General features: G+C 39.2%; 1 protein-coding gene across 1 annotated transcript in view; it reads left to right on the forward strand.

Annotated features, from left to right (window-relative positions):
• Nucleotides 1-20,559, forward strand: part of LOC101674957 (keratin, type I cytoskeletal 18-like) — a 145,176-nt gene extending 124,617 nt beyond the window's left edge. The window contains exon 2 of the mRNA XM_045080309.1: nucleotides 19,293-20,559. Within this exon, the coding sequence (XP_044936244.1) occupies nucleotides 19,293-20,489 (1,197 nt within the window). The 3' untranslated portion in view covers nucleotides 20,490-20,559. The remainder of the gene's footprint in view (nucleotides 1-19,292) is intronic.
• Nucleotides 20,560-21,488: the final 929 nt, after the last annotated feature.

A 21,488-nucleotide genomic window follows, 5' to 3' on the forward strand; every position in this document is an offset into this window, starting at 1 on the left:
GATATGTAAGAAGGGCATACTATGTCTGGTTACATAGTACATGACCTACAGTGAGCAAGCTCAAACAGAATGATTGAATAACGGCTGATGCTCTCTGGGGAAGGGGAGATAATGGAAAAATGAAGCAGGTGTCCTGAGCGAGCCAGGTGTTCCCAGTTGCTCGGCTTCAAGGACATATATCGTCCTCACCCTCAGAGGCCTATTGCCATTACACGTTTTTCTTAAGGCTATATCTAAGCATGCTTGGTAACTAGTATAATTTCTCAGAGGTTATATTTTGAGCAGTATGTTGTTCTGAGGGACAGTTACACAATTCTTAAACAATATAAGTTGGGACTCTGATTAAATTCATTCTCATTATTTTCAAATGAAAGATTCTGGGAGTCATTCTGTATCAAGAGTCCAGCAAAATTTAAATTTTTTTTCCTCATATAGGTTATCTCAATAACACATATTTATATTGGCCTTCCTTCATTCTTTCTCTTTCTTTCCATTTTATTTTATTTTATTTCTTTTCAGTGTTCCAAAATTCATTGTTTATGCACCACACCCAGTGCTCCATGCAATACGCGCCCTTCATAATACCCACCACCAGGCTCACCCACACCCCCACCACCCCCCTCCAAAACCCTCTGTTTGTTTCTCACAGTCCATAGTCTCTCATGGTTTGTCTCCCCCTCCAGTTTTCTCCCATCTCACTTTCCTCCATCTCCCAATGTCCTCCACGCTATTCCTTATTCTCCACAAGTAAGTGAAACCATATGATACTTCATTCTTTTCTAATCTCCCCTGTTCCTCACTTTTGCTCCCTGAGATCACATCCCACAGAAACTTCCTCATTCAACAACTGGTCTTGGGCTCTTCTTTCAAAGAAAACCATATAAGAATACTAGAGGTTCCTACTATACCACTTACCATCATCAATACAATTCTAATTGCTGTCAAACAAGCAATGTGTTGATAGTTGAGCTAAGCTACTTCATGGTATCACTGCCCCAGCATTTGTTCCGTTTGTCCAGGCAGCCTGCAGGGACCAGAAACTGACACTAAAGCTTCAAGAAAGAGCACACACTAGATAACAGCCCACAGAAATTCCCAATATAATCTCCCAGTAGCCCTTGTGATCAACAAACTCTTGTGCCTCCACTGCATTCCCCTGTGCAGTCCTTAGATATGAACCTCCATAGAACTTACCAAACTCTCTTCTTTTGGTTTGAATTGACAATCTAGCCTTAGCCCAGGAGTCCCAAAACACTCCACCCACAGATCCTAATACAGGCATGTGCCCCAGGTCTGATTGCTCTCTGTCTGCACTCTGTCTTGATCTTTCCATGTAGCCTCTTGAAGCATACTGCATACTTCCTTGAGGACCTGTGGGTAATAAACTTCTCCATTTCAATTTTTCTTGTTGTCTGTTGTAGAACTGTGATTTACCATCAGCACCCTATGCTCCACAATTAAATGTTAACAAAGTTACAACATAATACAATTCCAAAATTGCACTCTGGTAGTTAGCTTTCTAGAACCATTCCTGGTATGATTCATTTAGCCTACTTTCTTTAGAGGGGAAAAACTGATATAAAGATTTAAACTTATGCTTTATTTTTGAAGGACATTACGAGAAGGAAGGGAAAAATTAAGGGGAGGAAATCGGAGTGGAAGATGAACCATGAAAGCCTATGGACTCCAGGAAACAAACTGAGGGTTTCAGAAGGGAGGGGGTGAGGGGATGGGTGAGCCTGGTGATGGGTATTAAGGAAAGCACAGATTGCATGGAGCACTGGGTTTTATACACAAACAATAAATCATGGAACACTACATCAAAAACTAATGTTAGACACACTAATGTGTCTAACATTACATAATAAAAATTTTAAAAAAATAAATGTATGCTTTATTTAGAAAATGTATTCTTAGCATGAAAGTGAAAGAAATAATAGATGGGGAAAAGATGGAAAAGTAATTCAGGATTAAGAGATACTGCACTGGTCTTTGCTTCATAATGAGCATTGGAGAAACACCATCATTCTGCATATTTATGTGTTTGATTATATGGAATTTCTTCACATAGGCTACAGGAAAAAGCACACAAGTGCCATTGCAGAGTAGGGTGAAAATTTAACTCTCTGTTTCCATCTTGTATCCTAGTTTGCATTTGTCTAGTTTACTTCATGGGGAGTTAACTCCCCCTTCTGTTGGATCCTGCCATCCAGGCTTTTGGCAGCTGCTTGGACAGCAAGATCCTAAATATGACATGGTAGTTCATCTAAACCTGAATGTAGTCAAAGAAGCCATACCCTCAGAAGTGACTAGTAGACATGGCTTCATAGTAAGAGCCACTAGGAAACCACACACTCCAGGACAAGACATTCATCAGGACCTATTACAGAATCTCATGGCCCATTGAGTATGGTAGCAGCTAATACATGGGAAAAGTCCATAGGACTGAGAGGCTGGCAAGGTGAGGAAATATGAAGAGATACCTAAGAAATGTCTAGCAGCCACTGTAGACTGAAGTCAGGAAGGTTTTATATAAGGAATTAAAATCCAGGGCCTTGACTAGCAGCCAGGGCAGGGGAGGGGATGATGGTACTGGTAAAAATGTATTCATAGTGTAGGGATGGTTCAGTGGTAGGAGATTGTGAAGAGGAATTGAAGAGTATTCTTACCCAGAGATGTATCCAGCTCATCTTAGCATGACAATACCCAAGATAAGAAATTACCCAAACACCTACAGGGTTTCAGCTACTCTAGTACACCTGTGGCAAGCAGAAAGCTGGCATGATGAGTACTTAAAGGGACCTGTCCCTGCCTTTTAGCACTCATAGATTTATGTAAATATAGTTCTCACATCTAGAGTTCAGACTCAAGAAAGGCTGAATTTGTAAACAATTTTGCATCTGAAACTTCTGCTAAATGCCTGAGTGTAAAGACTCAATTTAAGTAATCAGCACATTTGTAGAGAGGAGTCACAAATCAGCTATACGAGATGGAACTGTGCATAGGGACTGAGCCTGGTCACACAGCTCAATCAGAGGGATCTGCTCTGGGTGAAGCAGAAAAAAAGGGAAATGATTCTTCTGGATTTCCAGGGGCAGGTAACATGGAATCCAGTTAGCTATCAGTTGTGATCAGTGCGATGAGAGGATGGCAGAGGCTGCTCAGGGAAGCCAAAATAGACGACTGGTCATGTTGAATAAATGTATCAAAAACAACTCATCTTATCCCCAGAAAAGTTTAAAAAAAAAAATGCTTTCCTAACTAATGAAAGGGAAGCCTCCTGTCAACCTCCAGGGCATGATCTTCATGTCACCTGATTAAAAATCATGGCCTCAATCATATCAAATTCCCCTCGAGGCAGAGAAATTACATGTCCATGCATGTTATGCATGTCCACCCATAGATAAACATATTTCGTCCCGGCTTACCCTAGGAATTCATCTTTCCTCTCAATTTTGACACTTTATCCCCTTAGTCACTAACTCCTATTGATCCAACATGCAAAATGGCTGTTGCTGCATCAGTTTATTTCCCTTCACTCTAATCTTATGTGAATTCAGTCATCGCTGTTGGAAGACAGTTATCTTCACTGCAGAGACAGTTTATCATGCATGCCCATCAAAGTGCAATGCTTCAGGAGAGTGTAGCACAACCTTAACTGTAGGGGTTGGGGAAGACATGCAGGGAGGCTCAGGGGATGACCTGCCATTTTGCCTCTCCTAAAACCCTTTCCTAAAGCAGCCTCACCATGCAGAAACTGGCCTTTATATTCTAATTCACATCTGTTCACTCTTGTGCATTCCTTTATATTGCACTCCTTTATTTCCTTGTCTGTGTTTCTGAACTAGTCTTAGAGGTGACAGCTGATTTCTCCCTCTATCTCCGGCCCCATGTTCAGTATCTTATGAGAAACTTTGTAGATATTGACTGAATTAATGAACAAATGAGGTTTTGATTCTATCTGAATCAATAACTCTGAAGCAGCAATGAATAGTTCTGAATTGATAGGTCAATTATATTTTTAAAATAAGTTAGAAAATTATTTTTTCTGTTAATATGTCAATAAAAGAATATCAGGCTATCAATATATACAAAAAGGAGTTGAAAATTAATGCCCACAGAAACTTATACATGGATGCTTTTAACAGCTTTACTCATAACTGCCAAAACTTGGAAACAACCAATATGTCCTTCAGCAGGTGAATAAAGAAAGAAACTGTGGTACATCCAGACAATAGAATATTATTCAACACTAAAAAGGTATGAGCTTTCAAGCCATAAAAAAGACATGGAAGAAACTATAATGCATACTACTAAGTGAAATAAAGCCTGTAACTAAGAGAAAGAATCTACAAAGTGCCTAATTCCAATCATATGGCATTCTGGAAAAGTCATTTAAAAATAATATTTATTGAGTACTGATTACATTCAAAGGCTTTGTGAAGGTAGGCATTATCAGTCCTGCTTGGAAAACTGAAACTTGGGAAGGTTAAGTAACAAACCTAAGGTTATAAATTAGTATGCAACAATGCTCTGTCGCCAAATTTCCTGCTCTGAGCCATCCCATCTTTCTCTCTTTCAAAGCACATTTCTCTCCTGCATGGGTCTGCCCAAACACCAGACATCCTGTTAGCAGCACTGCATTACCTAAAGAGATCCTCAGAGGGATCATTCAATTTCTTCCAGGCTGTATGTTCTGGACTTGGTAAAGATCAGTGTATTTGTCTAATTTCATAATTGGCAAACACAGGATACTCCATCATAATATACTATATCTCCATCCATACACAGACTGCTTTCTGATTAATATAGTTGTTTATGGTCTGGGTTCCCTTCTAGAATATAAATGTCACAATTTTCTATCTTGTTCATTATAATATCCTCAGTGTGCAGATCTAGCATAAAGGAGTCTACCGACAAAAGAATAAAATGAACAAATGAAAGGAAAAATACATGGACATGTTGTCTTACTACTTACACGATAAATGCAGCCACATATTATTATCCTCATTTTATAGACAAGAAAAAGGAAACCCACAGAGGTTATGTAACAGGACAAGATCACAGTCCATATTCCCATATTGTTTGGGTTATTTTGAAAAGATCCAGCCCACTTGATACCTGGCCCTTGGGTCCCCCTCCCCAGGCTCTGCCACAGAAGCAGTGGAAGGAGCCACAGCAAAGCAGAACTTCATTGAGGCCTTAGGATTTAAGGTCCAAAACAGAATATGTAAACACAAGCTTCACTAGACTCAATGGGGAGAAAATCAATAATAAAATGGAGAAGAAAACAAGAGAGAGAAATACCAAGAGAAAAGTAAAAATCAATCTTACAAATTATGAAATGAATGTCTCTACAGTCTAATCTAGGAAGTTCTGGGATTTTGGAGAGCAGAGATACAATGGCTTTGTATAAAACTGGCAGCTCAGAGACAACTTTCTGGCCTCAGGACACCTGTGGAAGCCCTAGTGTCCTGCCAGTTCTGTGAGCACATCAGCATTCAATGGAGAGATTGGCTGCAGACCTGCCCTACCCCAGGCTACTGATTCTTCCCAGTATGGTGACCCACCAGCAGCCTCCATAGATACTTGCACAGTTGCAAACAGTCTCCTCTCTTCTGCCTCTGAAGAATGAAACTCAGGGGACCAAGATTATGCTTTTACCTTCCTTGTGTGACTCAGGAATTTTAAACCAGTTCCCTGATGATTCTGGGTTTGTCTGCATGACCAAAAGGTAGCTGAGGAAGTGCTAAAGGCAGAGAGAGTGCCAGCAGTGAAATTTACAGCCAGCACTCCTGTGCTGCTGTCCTGGGAAAAGCAGACCCATGCACGTGATCTTCCCTTGAGGGGCTCCCCAAAACTGTGCAGAGGTATTTGGGTGTGAGGGGCATTTAAGCTTCCCTATCAGAAGCCCCCTAGAAGGCAAACGAAGACTTGTCTCCTCCCCAAGAGACGACATAGCAACATGCTCAGGGGGATGAGTGTACACACAAAAGATACTCCCCAGTGGATGTTCTTACAAGCAGAAAGCTTTGGAGAGCACATACAGAGAGTGGTACATTGAGGTCTACCAGCTGGCAGCAACCAGAAAAAATCACCCAGAAGAGCCCCTTGACTGTGGACAGCCATGTCAAGTCCTGTTACAGAACCAACCAGCACAAGTTTAGCAAGTGCATGTAGGAAACAACCAAAACAGACTTAGTGTGAGTGAATCAAAGCTACCTGGTATAAGCAGAAGACCCTCTCTTAATGGGAATTCAAAGGCCTGGCTGTAAACATCCTCCTTCCCTAGGACGACCTGAAAATTCTCTGGATCTCAGTTTCTTGGATGAGACAGATAACTCTCTCACTGCAGAGTTCAAAGGTTTTGTATGTGTTTATGTGAAGATCAAATAAGATAGTAAATCAGAAAACATTCTGAGAAAGCATAAAGCAGCAAGTAAGACATGTCATAAGGGATCCACAGACTTTGGTCTGGGGGCTTCTGGTCTGAGGATGAGGTTGGAAGAAAAATTAAACACACAGGAAAGAGTAATAAAGAACACTCCGAATGAGCAAATGAGCAAGGCTGTAGAGGTCCAGGACAGAATAGGGGTGGAAGGGAGGGGGCCGAGCCCAGAATTGTGTTAACAACTCAAAGAACCTTGCACTGCTATGCAAGGAAGGGATTGGAATTATTTTATTATTTTATAATTATTATAAATTGGAATTAATTTATTATTTTATTATAATAATTGGAATTATTATTTCTGGAAGCAGTAGGAGGGAAATAAGAGAAAAAATAACTAAAATATCTATGAGTAGGGTTTGACTTGAAATTAGAAAAAAAAATTCCAAGAGACAATGATAGCAGAGGTGATACTGCTGAAGGTTGACCAAGGAGCTAGAAAAATCATCTTCTATATAAGACGCTGGGGCCTCTGAGAAACGGAGGTTCAGAGTGTGGAGGACCCCAGCAATCATGTAGTTCTGAGATGTAATACAAACAAAACCAAATATTCACTGAGTGCTTATTAGGTGGTGGGCACCATTTGCAGTCTTTTAAGTACCATCTAATTAAATCCTATCCCAACTTTATTACTATCCCATTTTAAAGATGGGGTGTAAAGAAGTTCCGTAACTCTTTAGAATCAGGTGTGCAGACTGCTTTCCCAGTTCTTAGACTGGTGGCACCCTTGGGAAAAATGTAGCTAACATCTTGGTATCTATGAGGCCTGAGGAGAGAACAGGAAACTCAGCCAATAACTGGCATGAGACCAGGACTCCGAGAGGATACTGAAATTCCTAAGGGTACATCTGCCAATATTTCTTCCCCGAGGCAAATGTGTTTCAGGCAAGCATCCTGTCTACTTGGGTCAGTGATAGACAGCTCACCAATACACCTAGCAGAGTGCTTATTAACACATAACAGCACCCAGAAAATTCCATGAAAGAAGAGCAGAGACCTCATTTCTTATTTATTTATTTATTTTATTCTAGTAAGAACATTTAACATGAGATCTACCCTCTTAAACAAATTTTTAAACATGCAATATAATATTGTGAACTACAGGCTCTGTGTTCTCCAGCAGCTCTCTAGAATTTATTCATATTGAACTGTAACTTTATACCTGTTGATTAGCAACTTTCCACTCTTCCTCCAACCCCTGGCAAATACCTTCTACTCTGTTTCTATGAGTTTGACTATTTTAGATACTTCATGTAAGTGGAATCATGCAGTATTTGTCTTTCTGTAACCAGCTTATTTTATTTAGCATAATATCCTAACATAGGTTCAGAATATTAGAATATCAGATTATCAGGTCCATCCATATGGTTACAAATATCAGGCTTTTCTTCCTTTTCAGGGCTAATATTCCATTGAATGTGATACCACATTTATTCTATCCATTAATCCATTGACGGACACTTAGGTTGTTTTCATATCCTGGCTACTGTGAATAATACTGCAGTGAGCATGGGAGTGAAAATATCTCTTTGACATCCAAAGTTCAACTCTTTTAGATAAATACCCAGAAGTTAAATCATATGGTATTTCTATTTTTAATTTTTTGAAGAACCTCCATACTGTTTCCCATAGTAGCTGCACCATTTTACATTCCCACCAACAGTGCACAGGGTTCCAATTTCTCCACATCCTTGCCCACATTTGCTATCTTTTGGGTTGTTTGATGATAGCCATCCTAACGATGTGAGATGATATCTCATTGTGGTTTATTTTGCATTTCCCTGATGATCAGTAACATTTATTGTCTTTCATGTGCTTATTGGCCACTTGTATATCTTCTTTGGAGAACTATCTTTTGAAGGCTTTTTCTTTTTTTTTTTTCAATTTTTAATTAGGTTATTTGGCTTTTTTCTCTGAGATTTGAAAACAAGAGCCAAAGAGGATGAATGACTTACTCAGGGTTACACAACTTTGTGGGCATACTGTAATACACATTATGCTGACACATGGGCTCTGTGAGTTTGCCAGACCCAATCTGCTAGCCTCTTGTGATCAAAAGGAAAAAAGTAAACTATTCTCAGTCCTTCTCTCACTCAGTGGCAGAGCTGCAGAAAGCCATTCCTCCAAAATACAATAATATAATAAATTAAAATAAAAGTAAAGTAAGGTAAAATAAAATAAAAATGCTAATGGGCAGAAGTATTTCAATAAAAACATGTTTACCTTGTAACAGTTACTGTCATGCAAATGCTGGAATCACTTTGTTAAGCAGCTGTGAGCTAGCAGCTTCACAGAAATAGTAACAGAATCTTTCTCAGATATCTGTCAGTTTCCTATAAGAAACTGTTGGAGAGGTGGGGTCATTCAAAAAAAGAGATAGATGTGGACCAGGCGAATATGCTCTGTTGCACAACCATCCTTGTTAGTTCAGAGCTATCCTGGTTTTAGCACTGAAAATTCTGCATCCTGGGAAACCCTCTTCTGATTTTGGGGAATGGATAGATACAGAAGTTTAAGGAAAATATACAAAACTCATATTGTCCCCCAAACACGGGTTAGGAGCAACACTTGTCTGAGTGTGACATGACAATGGCACAGATTAGCTGCCTTACAGAGTCACCCTTATTCTCGTCTTGATGTTGGCCACCATGATTTGCCGCTAACATCAATGTTGTATATACATCGTTGCATCCTTTGGAGTGATGTGACTTAACAAGTGCAACTGTGGTGTAGTGGTGAACAGCAACTCCATCTTTGACATTGCCTGTGGAATAATTGCCATGCTCTCTGTCAAAATGTGTGTATTGCATGGAGCACTGGGTGTGATGCATAAACAATGAATCTTGGAACACTGAAAAAGTAAAACTAAAAAAAAAAAAAAAAAGAATGCACTAGTCTGATTTTTAACATGGTGAACATTGTGACCATGTTTCCTGAGAGTTCAGATCATGAATAGCAGAATAGTTGCAATATCAATGTCAGTATGACCCAGATATCAATGAAAAAGAAGGCTAAAGGATTGCTTCACTTTAATGACAGATACACAAAACCCAAAGCAGAGTTCCCTGCACAACATACAGAAAATGGGGACTGGGCATGATGAAGGTAAGAAGGTATATGTGGAAACCAAATTTCACAAGTCCAGACTCAGGTAACTACTTCTAAATCAATTAAAAGTTTTCATCTAAAAAAATACCAAAGCTCAGTTGTAAATAGTAATACCTGAATTGGCTTGGATCTACAGCATGAATGAATATTCATTATTTTCTTTTTGTATTGTTCTCTTGAATGTTCTATGCCACTGAGCTAAGTAATATTCCTTCATTGAGAAGTTGCAACTAGAATGCTCAGTGGGAGAACAAAAATAAAATTTTGATGACAGATGTGTCAGTCTTTGAAACTAAGAACTGTTTCTGTCAGATCTTACTAGCAAACATGCTTTGTACAATGTATCAGGTTATGTGTGGAATCACATCAACAAAAAAACAGTCTCCAAACTCTTAGACACTTTGATTTGGGGGGAGAAAAAGAGTTTCAAATCATCTTGATTTCTATGAAGATTGTAATGAAACCAGAGAAGATATTTTATTGTCCAAATGTAAGCTAGACTTTGCTCATATATCTGCATATTCAGCAGACTGTGCAAATGTGAATTTTGGCAAATTCAGCGCAGTCTGTAAACTTACCAAAGAAAATGAAAAGGACTTACCTGTTAACTCTCCTGCACACTTTGTACACCACACAACTTCAGTTGTGTGCAGTCTGCTTCTCTGTGAGACTGGGTCACTTTTCAGTTCCTCATTAATGGACAGAAGCACTTACAAAGACTTCTGACTTGATGGAGTTGGAGGAGTTCACTTCCTTAGTCATAGTCTTACCACATTACTGACATTGTTTTACAAGTGTTGGCCTACCATCAATTCATATTTTCCAACTGTGAGACCAAACGACCATGTCTAGTTTGGAAATACACTTGGGATGAAAATGGAGAGAAGGGTTACAGTAAAATAAAGGTTTCTATGCTCTTTCTCTAAATGGGAGGAGGCCATAGAAAGCAAGAAAAAGAAGAGCAGATTTCATCTAAGCTGTTTGGTGTTATGTGTGGGTTTCAAAAAAATATCACAAAGTGGCAAGTGGCTTACTTTTTTTTTTTTTTTATTACAAGACCACTTTTTTACTCAAAATAATGTCACCAGAAAAGAGAAGCCAAGTTAACCAGAACTTTGTCAATTTCTTCACTTTTATAAAACCATAACTTGCTTTAAACCCAACTTTGACATCACAAGTTTTATTCAGTGCTATAAAATTATTTCTCCTGAGAAAGAAATATTTAACATTTGATGGCATCCAGTATGCTTTAGAGTGTTTTAAAATGGACACCATGGATATGGAAAGCCTATGTGATAAATTTAAGATGTAGGCAACTTAAATGACAAAAACAAGCATGCAGGTTCAAAGTGGATAAATGTTTTCTGAGAGTTAAAAACTAATTCCTACAAGTATAAAGCATGCTGTTGCTGGTGAGTAAAATCCTAAGAACCCACACGTGTATGCTTTTGTTGATGGGATATTTATCTTGATGTCATCAGGATAAATACCAATTTATCTGGGTATTTATCTGGACTAACACCCCATAAAAGCAATCCTTCAGGTCAAAATGAATTTTGTCTTTGACCGTATTCACTCTTACTATTTCTTACCATTTCATTTCACTTCATTTCATTACAGAAAAGAAGGATGTCCTGTAGGCTTTGGGAAGTTCAAAAACTGTAATGAGAGATGAAGAAGGTAACCATAAAGTGAACAATCCAACAAGAAGATCTAACAATTGTAAATATGTATACACCCAACATGGGTGCCCCCAAATATTTAAAGCAATAAATAACAAACATAAAGGAACTCATTGATAATAATACAATAATAGTAAGGCATTTTAACACCCATTTATGTCAATGGACAGATGATCTAAGCAGGAAACCAATAAGAAAACAATGGCTTTGAATGAAACACTGGGCCAGAGGGTCTTAATAGATGTATTCAGAATGTTCCATCCTAAAGCAACAGAATATATACCTTTTCAAGTACACAAGGAACATTCTCCAGAATTCATTACATATCAGGTCACAATCGACCTCAACAAATACAAAAAAATTGAAATCATACCATGCATCTTTTCTGACCATAATGTGATGAAACTAGAAATTGACCACAAGAAAAAATCTGGAAAGACCATGAATATATGGAAGTTAAGCAATATGCTGCTATACAATGAAATGGTTAACCAGAAAATAAGAGAGGAAATTAAAAAGTACATAGAAACAAATGAAAATGAGAACATCATGGTTCAAAGCCTTTGGGATATATTAAAGTTGTCCTAAAAGACAAGTATATAGCAATACAGGCCTACCACAAGAAGCAAGAAAAATCTCAAATAAACAACCTAACTTTATACTTAAAGGATGTAGAAAAAGAACAATAAACAAAGCCTAAGTTTAACCAGCAGAATGAAGGAAATAATAAAGATTACAGCAGATATAAATGATATAGAAACTAAAAAAAAAAAAAAAAATATATATATATATATATATACCAATAGAACAATGAAAGCAAGAGTTGGTTCTTTGAAAGAAATTAATAAAATTAATAAACCTCTAGATAGATTTATCAAAAAATACATAAATAAAAAAGAAAGAATCCAAATAAATCAAAACACAAATGAGAGAAGAGAAAACAACCAAAGTTCCAGAAACACCAACAATCATAATATTATGTAAAATTATATGCCAAAAAATTGGATGACCTAGAAGAAATGGACAAATTCTTAGAAACATATAATCTACCAAAACTTAAGTAGGAAGAAACAGAAAACTTGAATAGATTGATAACTAGCAAATAAATTGAATCAACAATCAAAAATCTCCCAAAGACAAAAGTTCTGGGCCAGAGGGTTTTACAGGCAAATTCCACAAAACATTGAAAGAAGAATTAAATACCTATTCTTCTCAAACTATTAAAAAAAAATAGAAGATGAATAAAAGCTTTCAAATTCATTCTGTGAGGCCAGAATTACCCTGATTCCAAAACCAGATAGATACTTCACTAAAAAAGAGAACTACAGACTATCTCTGATGAACATGGATGCAAAAATCCTCAATAAAATACTAGCAAACTGAACACAACAATACATTAAAAATATTCATTCACTACAACCAAGTGGGATTTAACTTAAGGTTTCAAGGGTAGTTCAATATTCACAGCTCAATCAATATGATTCACCACATTCACACAGGAAAGGGTAAGAACCATATGATGCAGGAAAAGATGCAAAAAAAAGCATTTGACAAAGTACAATATCAATTCATGATAAAAATCCCTCAACAAAGTAAGTTTAAGAGGGAACATACCTCAACATAACAAAAGTTATCTATGAAAAATCCACAACTATCATCATCCTCAAAGGGGAAAAATTGAGAGCTTTTCCTCCATGGGCAAGAACAAGACAGGGATGTCCCCTCTCACCACTGTTATTTAACATAGTATTGGAAGTCCTAGCCACAGTAATCAAACAACAAAAAGAAATAAAAGACATCAAAATAAGCAAGTAAGAAGTCAGTTTTCACCATTAGCAGACAACATAATACTATATATATAGAAAACCCAAAAGACTCCACAAAAATAAAATTAAATTAAATTAAATTAAATTAAATGCTAGAACTGATACATGAATTCAGTAGAGTGCAGGATACAAAATCAACATACAGAAATATTTTGCATTTCTATACATCAATAATGAGGTGGCAGAAATAGAAATTAAGGAATAATCCCATTTACAATTGCACCAAAAAACAAGATAACTATGAATAAACTTAACCAAAGAGGTGAAAGACGTCTACTCTGAAAATTATAAAATAGTGAAGAAAATACAAAGAAATGCAAAGATGTTCCATGCTTATAGATTGGAAGAACAAATATTGTTAAAATGTCTATACTACCCAAAGCAACCTGCACATGTAATGCAATCTCTATCAAAATACTGAATATTTTTCACAAATAATCCTAAAATGTGTATGGAACCACAATAGAGCCTGAATAGCCTAAGCAACCTTGAAAAAGAAAAGTAAATTTGAAGGCATCCCAGTTCCAGACTTCAAGTTATATTACAAATATATTTTATTGTTTGGATATTTAGTCATGCTGTTTGGGAAAAATAGACACATAGATCAATAGAACAGAATAGAAAACCCAGAAATGAACCCACAACTATATGGTCAATTAATTCTCAACAATACAAGAATGAATACCCAGTGGGAAAAAACAATCTTTTCAAAAATGGTGTTGGGAAAACTGGACGGCAACATGCAAAAAGAATGAAACTGGACTACTTTCTTACTGCATACATAAAAATAAATTCAAAATAGATTAAAGACTTAAATGTGAGACCTGAAACCATAAAATCCTATAGGAGAACACAGGAAGTAACTAACCTCTTTAACATCAGCTGTGGCTAAAGATGGTCCAGACACTTATTTTCTAGATATGTGTCCTGAGGCAAGAGAAACGGAAGCAAAAATAAACTATTAGAAATCATCAAAATAAAAAGCTTCTACACCACAAAGGAAACAATCAACAAAACTAAAAGCAACCTATGGAATGGAAGAAGATATTTGCAAATGACACACCTGATAAGAAAGGGTTAGTATCCAAAATCTATAAAGAACTTACAAAACTCAACACCCAAAAATTGAATAATCAAGTAAAAAATTAGCAGAAGGCATGAATAGATATTTTTTCAAAAAACATGCAGATGGCCAATAGACACATGAAAAGATGTTCAACATCACTGATCATCAGGGAAATGCAAATCAAGACTACAATGAGATATCACCTCACACTTGTCAGAATGGCTAAAATCAACAACAAAGAATGACAGATGTTGGTGAAGATGCAAAGAAAGGGGAATCCTTTTGCACTGTTGGTGGGAATGCAAACTGTTGCAGCTACTCTAGAAACAATATATAGTTTCCTCAAAAAATTAAAAAAAAAATAGAATTACCATATGATCCAGTAATTCCACTACTATTTACCCAAAGAATGAAAAAACATTAATTTAAGGTATACAAGCACCCTTATATTTATAGCAGCATTATTTACAATAGTCAAGATATGAATCAGTCCAAGTGTGCCTATTGATTGATGAATAAAGATTGATGGATAAAGAAGAGGTGATAAATGATAGATGATAGATAGATGATATAGGCATAGGTATATAGATATAGATAAATTGGAGTATGACTCAGCCATAAAAAAGAATGAAATCTTGTGATTTTCACTGACATGAATGAAGCTAGAGAGTATAATGCTGAGAAGCAAAACAAAGAGCAGAGTGAGGGGAAGAGAGACCAAGAAACAGTTTTAACAATGGACAGTGAACATGGTTACCAGAGGGAGGTGGGTAGGAGGATGGTTAAAATAGGTGATGGGGATTAAGAAGTGCACTTGTCATAATAAGCACTGGATGATTAAAACAAAACCTTTAGAAATAAGTAAATAAAGGTCCCACACTTATATATTTTAAAATACATAGTAAAATAGCCTGCGACATGTAAATATTCAATAAATAGTTATGAAACTTTATAAAACAGAAAGAAATATAAGTATGCTATTATTTTGTTCAAATAATAGCTTTTATTGAAGCAAAAAATCAAATTGTATAGAATACATAATTTCCATTAAATGTATATTTTCCATAACTTTTATGACCAAATTCATAATGCATGTGCATAATTATTACTATTATCATTTATTCTTTTCTGGTATGTCTGTGTCCCAGCTGAACTTTCTAAGATCACTTTGCTCTGCTTGAGGAATGAGTGCAGCCTATAATCACAGCAATGTCCAGCTAGTAGCATCAGCTGGACTGGAGTTCCTCATGTTGACTTCTCTGCATATTCAAGCCCCATCTTATCTCTGGGATCAGACTCAGGCCTGGCATATGCTTTGGACCTCAGTTTTCTCACTTATCAGACAGAACAGTCTGGATTGAATCGGGCATGGCCTTTGCTCAGAGGCTGACACTAACTTTAGCTTTTTCTAGGGACTTGACTAACTTTTCCTTTACTCATGGAACAAATCCATTGAAATAAAGAATACATCCTTTTTCTGACTTCTTGGGACCTGAAGTTCAGGAGGTCCTTCTGGCCTGCATGTAGACATAAAAAATGTGGAGATGTGGGAAGCAGCTTGGCCTCCTATATTTAAATACAGTAAGTATATATTAAGTATACATAAGTACACACACTCAGGCAAAAGGCATGGGCTGGAAGGCAAACTGTCTGAATTAGAAGTACTTTAATGAAGGTCATGAACATGATTCTGCAACTTTATCTCCAGTTTGAGCTCCAACTCTGTTATGACAGCTTCCCTAGACCTTGGACTATCAAGATTCTTGGCGGGGGTTGGGGAGGCAGAAGGCATTCTGCAGTTACTGAAGCTCCCAGACTACTCAGATAACCACTGGTTCTCAGGGGATCTCTTGATTTTGGTTAAGGACAAATGGACACTTCAGCCTAACTATCTCCCTAGGACCATAGGACCTTAAAGGAATTCCTGCTTTTACTTTCCACAGTTGTACCCTCTGATACATGGCTGTCCTCTGGTTGGAGTCTACAGGGGGCACAACCTCCACCTGTATGGTCATTGTTTCACTTGTAGTCAGCTCTGGGCTAGCCCTTTGGGCCCCCAGGGTGGTCATACTCTATTCAGCTTTGTCATTGGTGCAGAGCATTGTGACAGAATGCTTTCTTTCCCTGTCTGAGGGGTCTTAACAAGATCATAATGAGTATCAGAAGGAAACCATCATTATATTGCATGCCTTCCCCACCTAGTCCCCACTCTAACTTATGTTCTGCATGTTTGTGTCCCCACTCCAACATGTTTTCCTAGAAGTATGGGAATCAACCATCCGAGTTTGCCCAGATCTTGACTTCAGCTCCTTTAGAAGAAAGTTTCAGTCAGGGACTCCCTAGAAGGAGTACACAGCCACAGACAAGACCCCTGGGATCCTCTTTGGGAAACCACACCCATATGCGTATTACACTTCAAAATACAGACATAGGCATTAAATACAATGGCATTATCATCCTTTGTGGCAAATTAATTCACCTGATGAGATGTATCTCCTCGCTCAATACATAAAACATAAGGTATATAGAGTATGATAAAGGAAAAGAGCCCTTAGACAGAGCTAAGGGACAGCTGGGCTCATACACACATGCAGCCCTATCAGCTGGTATTCTTACAGTGGAGGTAAATCGTCACCTCCTTCTGACCAATTCTCCATGTAGCTACACAGCACTTGCAACCCTGAGTAAGAAGCCTGTCTTATTGACTCTACAGTGAAGAGCTGAACATCTGTCCAGCAGAAAGGGTGTGTTTTCTACACTTGCACCCAGTTATTCACACATCTTTGTGCCAAGAATGGTGATGGATACCGGACATTCAGCAGTAAGCCAGCCTGATGTGGGGAAACTGAGGACAGAAGTCAAGAATGTCACCCTATCCTGGGAGGAGGGATTTATCAGAAAAATTGAAAAGAAGTCATGTTCCTATCCTCAGAGTGCACACAACCCTAAGGAAGAGAAAAAATACACCAGTCAATGAGATTTCAAAGGGAAAGTGCAATTTTCAAATCCCTACAAACTGAATATAAGAATGGAACCTGCCATCTGATGTGTCAATAGACAGAGCTTCCCTCCAGGCCTAGAAGGTAGCAGAAACCCTACCTATTTGCTTTTGTTGTTTTTGATCAGCCAGCCCTCTTTCCTCTGCTATAAATCTCTGATACATCAGTTAGCTACTATTTTATTTATTTTTTTATTTTTTAAGGATTTAGGGGTTTATTTTTTTAATTATTTATTTCTTTTCAGCATAACAGTATTCATTGTTTTTGCACCACACCCAGTGCTCCACGCTATCTGTGCCCTATTTTAAACTAGAGTTGTTTTGGGGCACTCACACTTCATCCCCACAAGGCAATCTGGCCAGCCATTCCCTTCTCTTCAATCAAATCTGGGAAAAGGAGTAAGGTTCATTTAGTTCCTGAAAACACACCACTCAAAATCCTGTTGTGCCAGTCTGTCCAAGTATTCTACCTAGTGTGGCTGACAGCGGTTCTTTTATCCCTGCCGCTTCCCTATGGAGCTCTCATCCAGCTGAAACTGTCTGTGGAACTGAGTTGGCTGGTACTGATAAAGCATGTGTCACAGGTTGGATTTCCCAGGAAAATGATTCTGAAACAAGACTTCCCTATTTGGGAGATTTATTAACAACAGTGTCTGTGAGGGGTAAGGGAAACAAGATTGGGCACAAGGAAAACTTGAACCTTGATGCAGTTACAACAGTGGCCTCAGTTGGTCCTATGGGAAGCTATAGAGCAAAAGATGAGAAGTAATGAGGAACCATTCCTCCTGCCAGAATGGTGTCTCTGTTTCTTGCCTCTGACACAAGAAGTTCAAAGTAGGTCTCTTGGCTCAGTGTGATATAATGCAGGAACCAGTGTTAGTAGAATGAACACTAAGAAAGCCCTCAAACAGGGTCACTGGCTGAGATACTATAAGCAAAAAAGACAAACCCTTACTCAGAATGGACTGCTTCCTCTGAAAATGCATTTTGCCTTTTCCAAGTTGGAAAGGGTTCAATACAATCAGCTTATCACTGGGTGGCGGGTCTCTTCAAGTAATGGTGCAGTATTGGGGATTCGGCTGGTCTCTCCTGCTTCCAAGTATAGCAGTAGCAACAGATAAATCTGCTTGAGTAAGGCAAAGTCCTATATTCTGAGTCCTGCATAACCTCCACCTCTCCCATCTCTGCTACTCCACTCAGGCACTAACAGATGAATAGGCTGGCCAATAGTAGGAGCTATCTGATGTCAAATGGAGAAATCGCTCTCTCTGCTTTTATCCTCTTGTTTTATCCTCTTCTGTAGCAAATGCTCCTTGGTGGATGCTAATGTTTACTCAATACTGTCCACTGTAAGTCCATCCACATGATTCTTCTCCACACCTCCTTGTTCTGGTCTTACAGTTTTTCCTCCTTCAGGGTCCTGAGCAACTAGTCAAACTATTTACCCCTGACCATGAAACCATATATATTTCCTGGCCTCTCTCCTTTCCACACAAGGTAGATGACCAAGTGCATTATTAAAACTTTTCCTAGTGTTAAGCTTTTCCATCATCACTGTTTTTCAAGGACCCCATCTGGGATCTTATAGAGTATTATGGTCCTTTTTTATCTTGCACCCACCTAAGCATCTGTGAAAATTTTTGATCCTTTTAGACTCCGCCATCTGGTCATACAGGACTGTCCACACGTGTGATCTGAAGGTGAGATACAGGTACAACTTTGGAGGATGATATGGGGGTTCACCTACTTATGTAGCTCCCTTTTGCTCTCTAGCCCTGCTTTCACCTGAACCTGGAGGTACCTTGATTTTACCATATTGTAATCCATATTACAGTGCATTGCTGTTGGTCCTTCCTGACCTTATGAGTTGGTAGATCTAATAAAATCCAACTCATGTTGGATGGTCCTGGCCACATGCTCATCCATTATCCCACATTTAAATTTGATCTCTACTAGAGTACAGTAGCAAGCCAAGATAAAAGCTCTTTTTCCAAAGTGCATATAATTTTTTGCTTCAGATATTGTGTTCTTGATCCCAAACCCTAGGTGTCTCCAATATGATGTTCCTATTGGGGCTTGCCAGAAACCACATATAGCCTTTCTTTAGACCACACTCCATATGGAGTAGGAACAGGATTTCCAGGTGTAGATTTGTTGCCTCAAGAGCTTAAAAGTTCCTGGCCCGAGCCCGAGCCCTGTATCCCGCTCCACCAGCTTCCTGGGCGGTTGGGGGTCCGGGGGCCTGGCCACGGGGTTGGCCGCCGGGATGGCCAGGGGTCTGGCCGGCATAGGGGGCATGCAGGGCGAGAAGGAGACCATGCAAGACCTGAATGACCGCCTGGCCTCCTACCTGGAGAGGGTGAGGAGCCTGGAGGCAGATAATCAGAGACTGGAGGTGAGAATCCGGGAACACCTGGAGAAGAAGGGACCCCAGGTCAGAGACTGGGGGCATTACTTCAAGACCATCGAGGAGCTGCGGTCTCAGATTTTTGCAAGTTCTGTGGACAATGCCCGCATCGTTCTGCAGATTGACAATGCCCGTCTTGCTGCTGATGACTTCAGAGTCAAGTATGAGACGGAACTGGCCATGCGCCAGTCTGTGAAGAGTGACATCCACGGGCTCCGCAAGGTCATCGATGACACCAATGTCACTAGGCTGCAGCTGGAGACAGAGATTGAGGCTCTCAAGGAGGAGTTGCTCTTTATGAAGAAGAACCATGAGGAGGAAGTAAAGGGTCTACAGAACCAAATTGCCAACTCTGGGTTGACCGTGGAGTTGGATGCCCCCAAGTCTCAGGACCTCAGCAAGATCATGGCAGACATCCGGGCCCAGTATGATGAGCTGGCTCGGAAGAACCGAGAGGAGCTGGACAAATACTGGTCCCAGCAGATTGAGGAAAGCACCACAGTGATCACCACACAGACCTCAGAGATAGGAGAGGCTGAGATGACCCTCACGGAGCTGAGACGTACTGCCCAGTCCTTGGAGATCAACCTGGATTCGATGAGAAACCTGAAGGCCAGCTTAGAGAACAGCCTCAGGGAGGTCGAAACCCGCTGCGCCATGCAGATGGAGCAGCTCAATGGGGTCCTGCTGCACCTGGAGTCTGAACTGTCCCAGACCCGGGCAGAGGGGCAGCGCCAGGCCCAGGAGTATGAAGCCCTGTTGAATGTCAAGGTCAAGCTGGAGGCTGAGATTGCTACCTATCGTCGCCTGCTGGAAGATGGGGAGGACTTCAATCTCAGTGACGCCCTGGACAGCAGCAGCTCCATGCAAACCATCCAGAAAACCTCTACCCGCAAGATTGTGGATGGCAAGGTCATGTCTGAGACCAATGACACCAAAGTTCTGAGGCGTTGAGGGAGCAGAAGCAGGGTACACTTTGGGGAGCAGGAGGCCAATAAAAAGTTCGAAGGTCAAAAAAAAAAAAGAGCCTGAAGAAACCTAAAAGTTGTTATGTTTGTTATGTTTCTTCTTGGTTCTGGGAAGTACTGTTGTAATAAGTTGTTCTTAATTTTGGAGATGATGCTCAGGCACATCCTAGACCTCTAGATCTTTAAACAATGCTTAGTGTTATTCAGTACCCCTTCTCACCAGTGCATTTCTTATTATTTTAATTAATTAAATGTCCTCAGAGTGTTCTTCAAACACAATCAACTCTTTGGTTTTGTCCTCTTTGATTTATCCACTTTTATTCCCACTTTTCTGAGGCTTCCCTTCTTCTGCCACATGCTTAGAAGTTCTGGCACTTCTATTTCTCTTAATGTGGACTATCATTCTGCCCAAACTTCTAGCCAATATAGCAACATAAGAGCACCATGGGGCCTATGGCCTGATATGAAATTCTGTACCAGAGGAGTTTACTCTTGTATCAATATGTTCTTCCTTACTAACTGTATGTAATCTCCCCTGATCCAGTTCACTGATTCAGTCTCATGACTTCCAGAATCTGCCATACACATTTGGTTCAGCTACATCAGCATATTGTCCTTTTCTTTCTTTAGCCAACCCAACACTTCCACATCATGATGGGACCCTAATTATTGGTATGACGATCTGGAGGGTGTGTTACAGTTGTTGCCTTCCATTATAATGCCCTCAAGTACCAGCCTTCTGGCAGGAGGACTACGTGAATTCTGAAGATCCAGAAGACCCAAAGAATCCTAAAGTTCAATATTTCAAGAGCACCGACCTAAGTATTTCTACTCTCAGTTTCAGGGCCCCATGCTTTTCTAATCAGGGTGAAGTCTTACCAGGCCAAGACAACCTGAACATGGCAAAGAAATTGAGAATTCCATTCCAACTTCTTTGGAGCTCTGTTACTCATAGAAAGTTTGGGTCTGATTTTCAGAGGAAAGG

Source organism: Mustela putorius, unplaced genomic scaffold (assembly GCF_011764305.1).
Source record: "Mustela putorius furo isolate JIRA1106 unplaced genomic scaffold, ASM1176430v1.1 tig00000460_pilon_pilon_pilon, whole genome shotgun sequence".
Classification (NCBI taxonomy): Eukaryota; Metazoa; Chordata; class Mammalia; order Carnivora; family Mustelidae; genus Mustela; species Mustela putorius.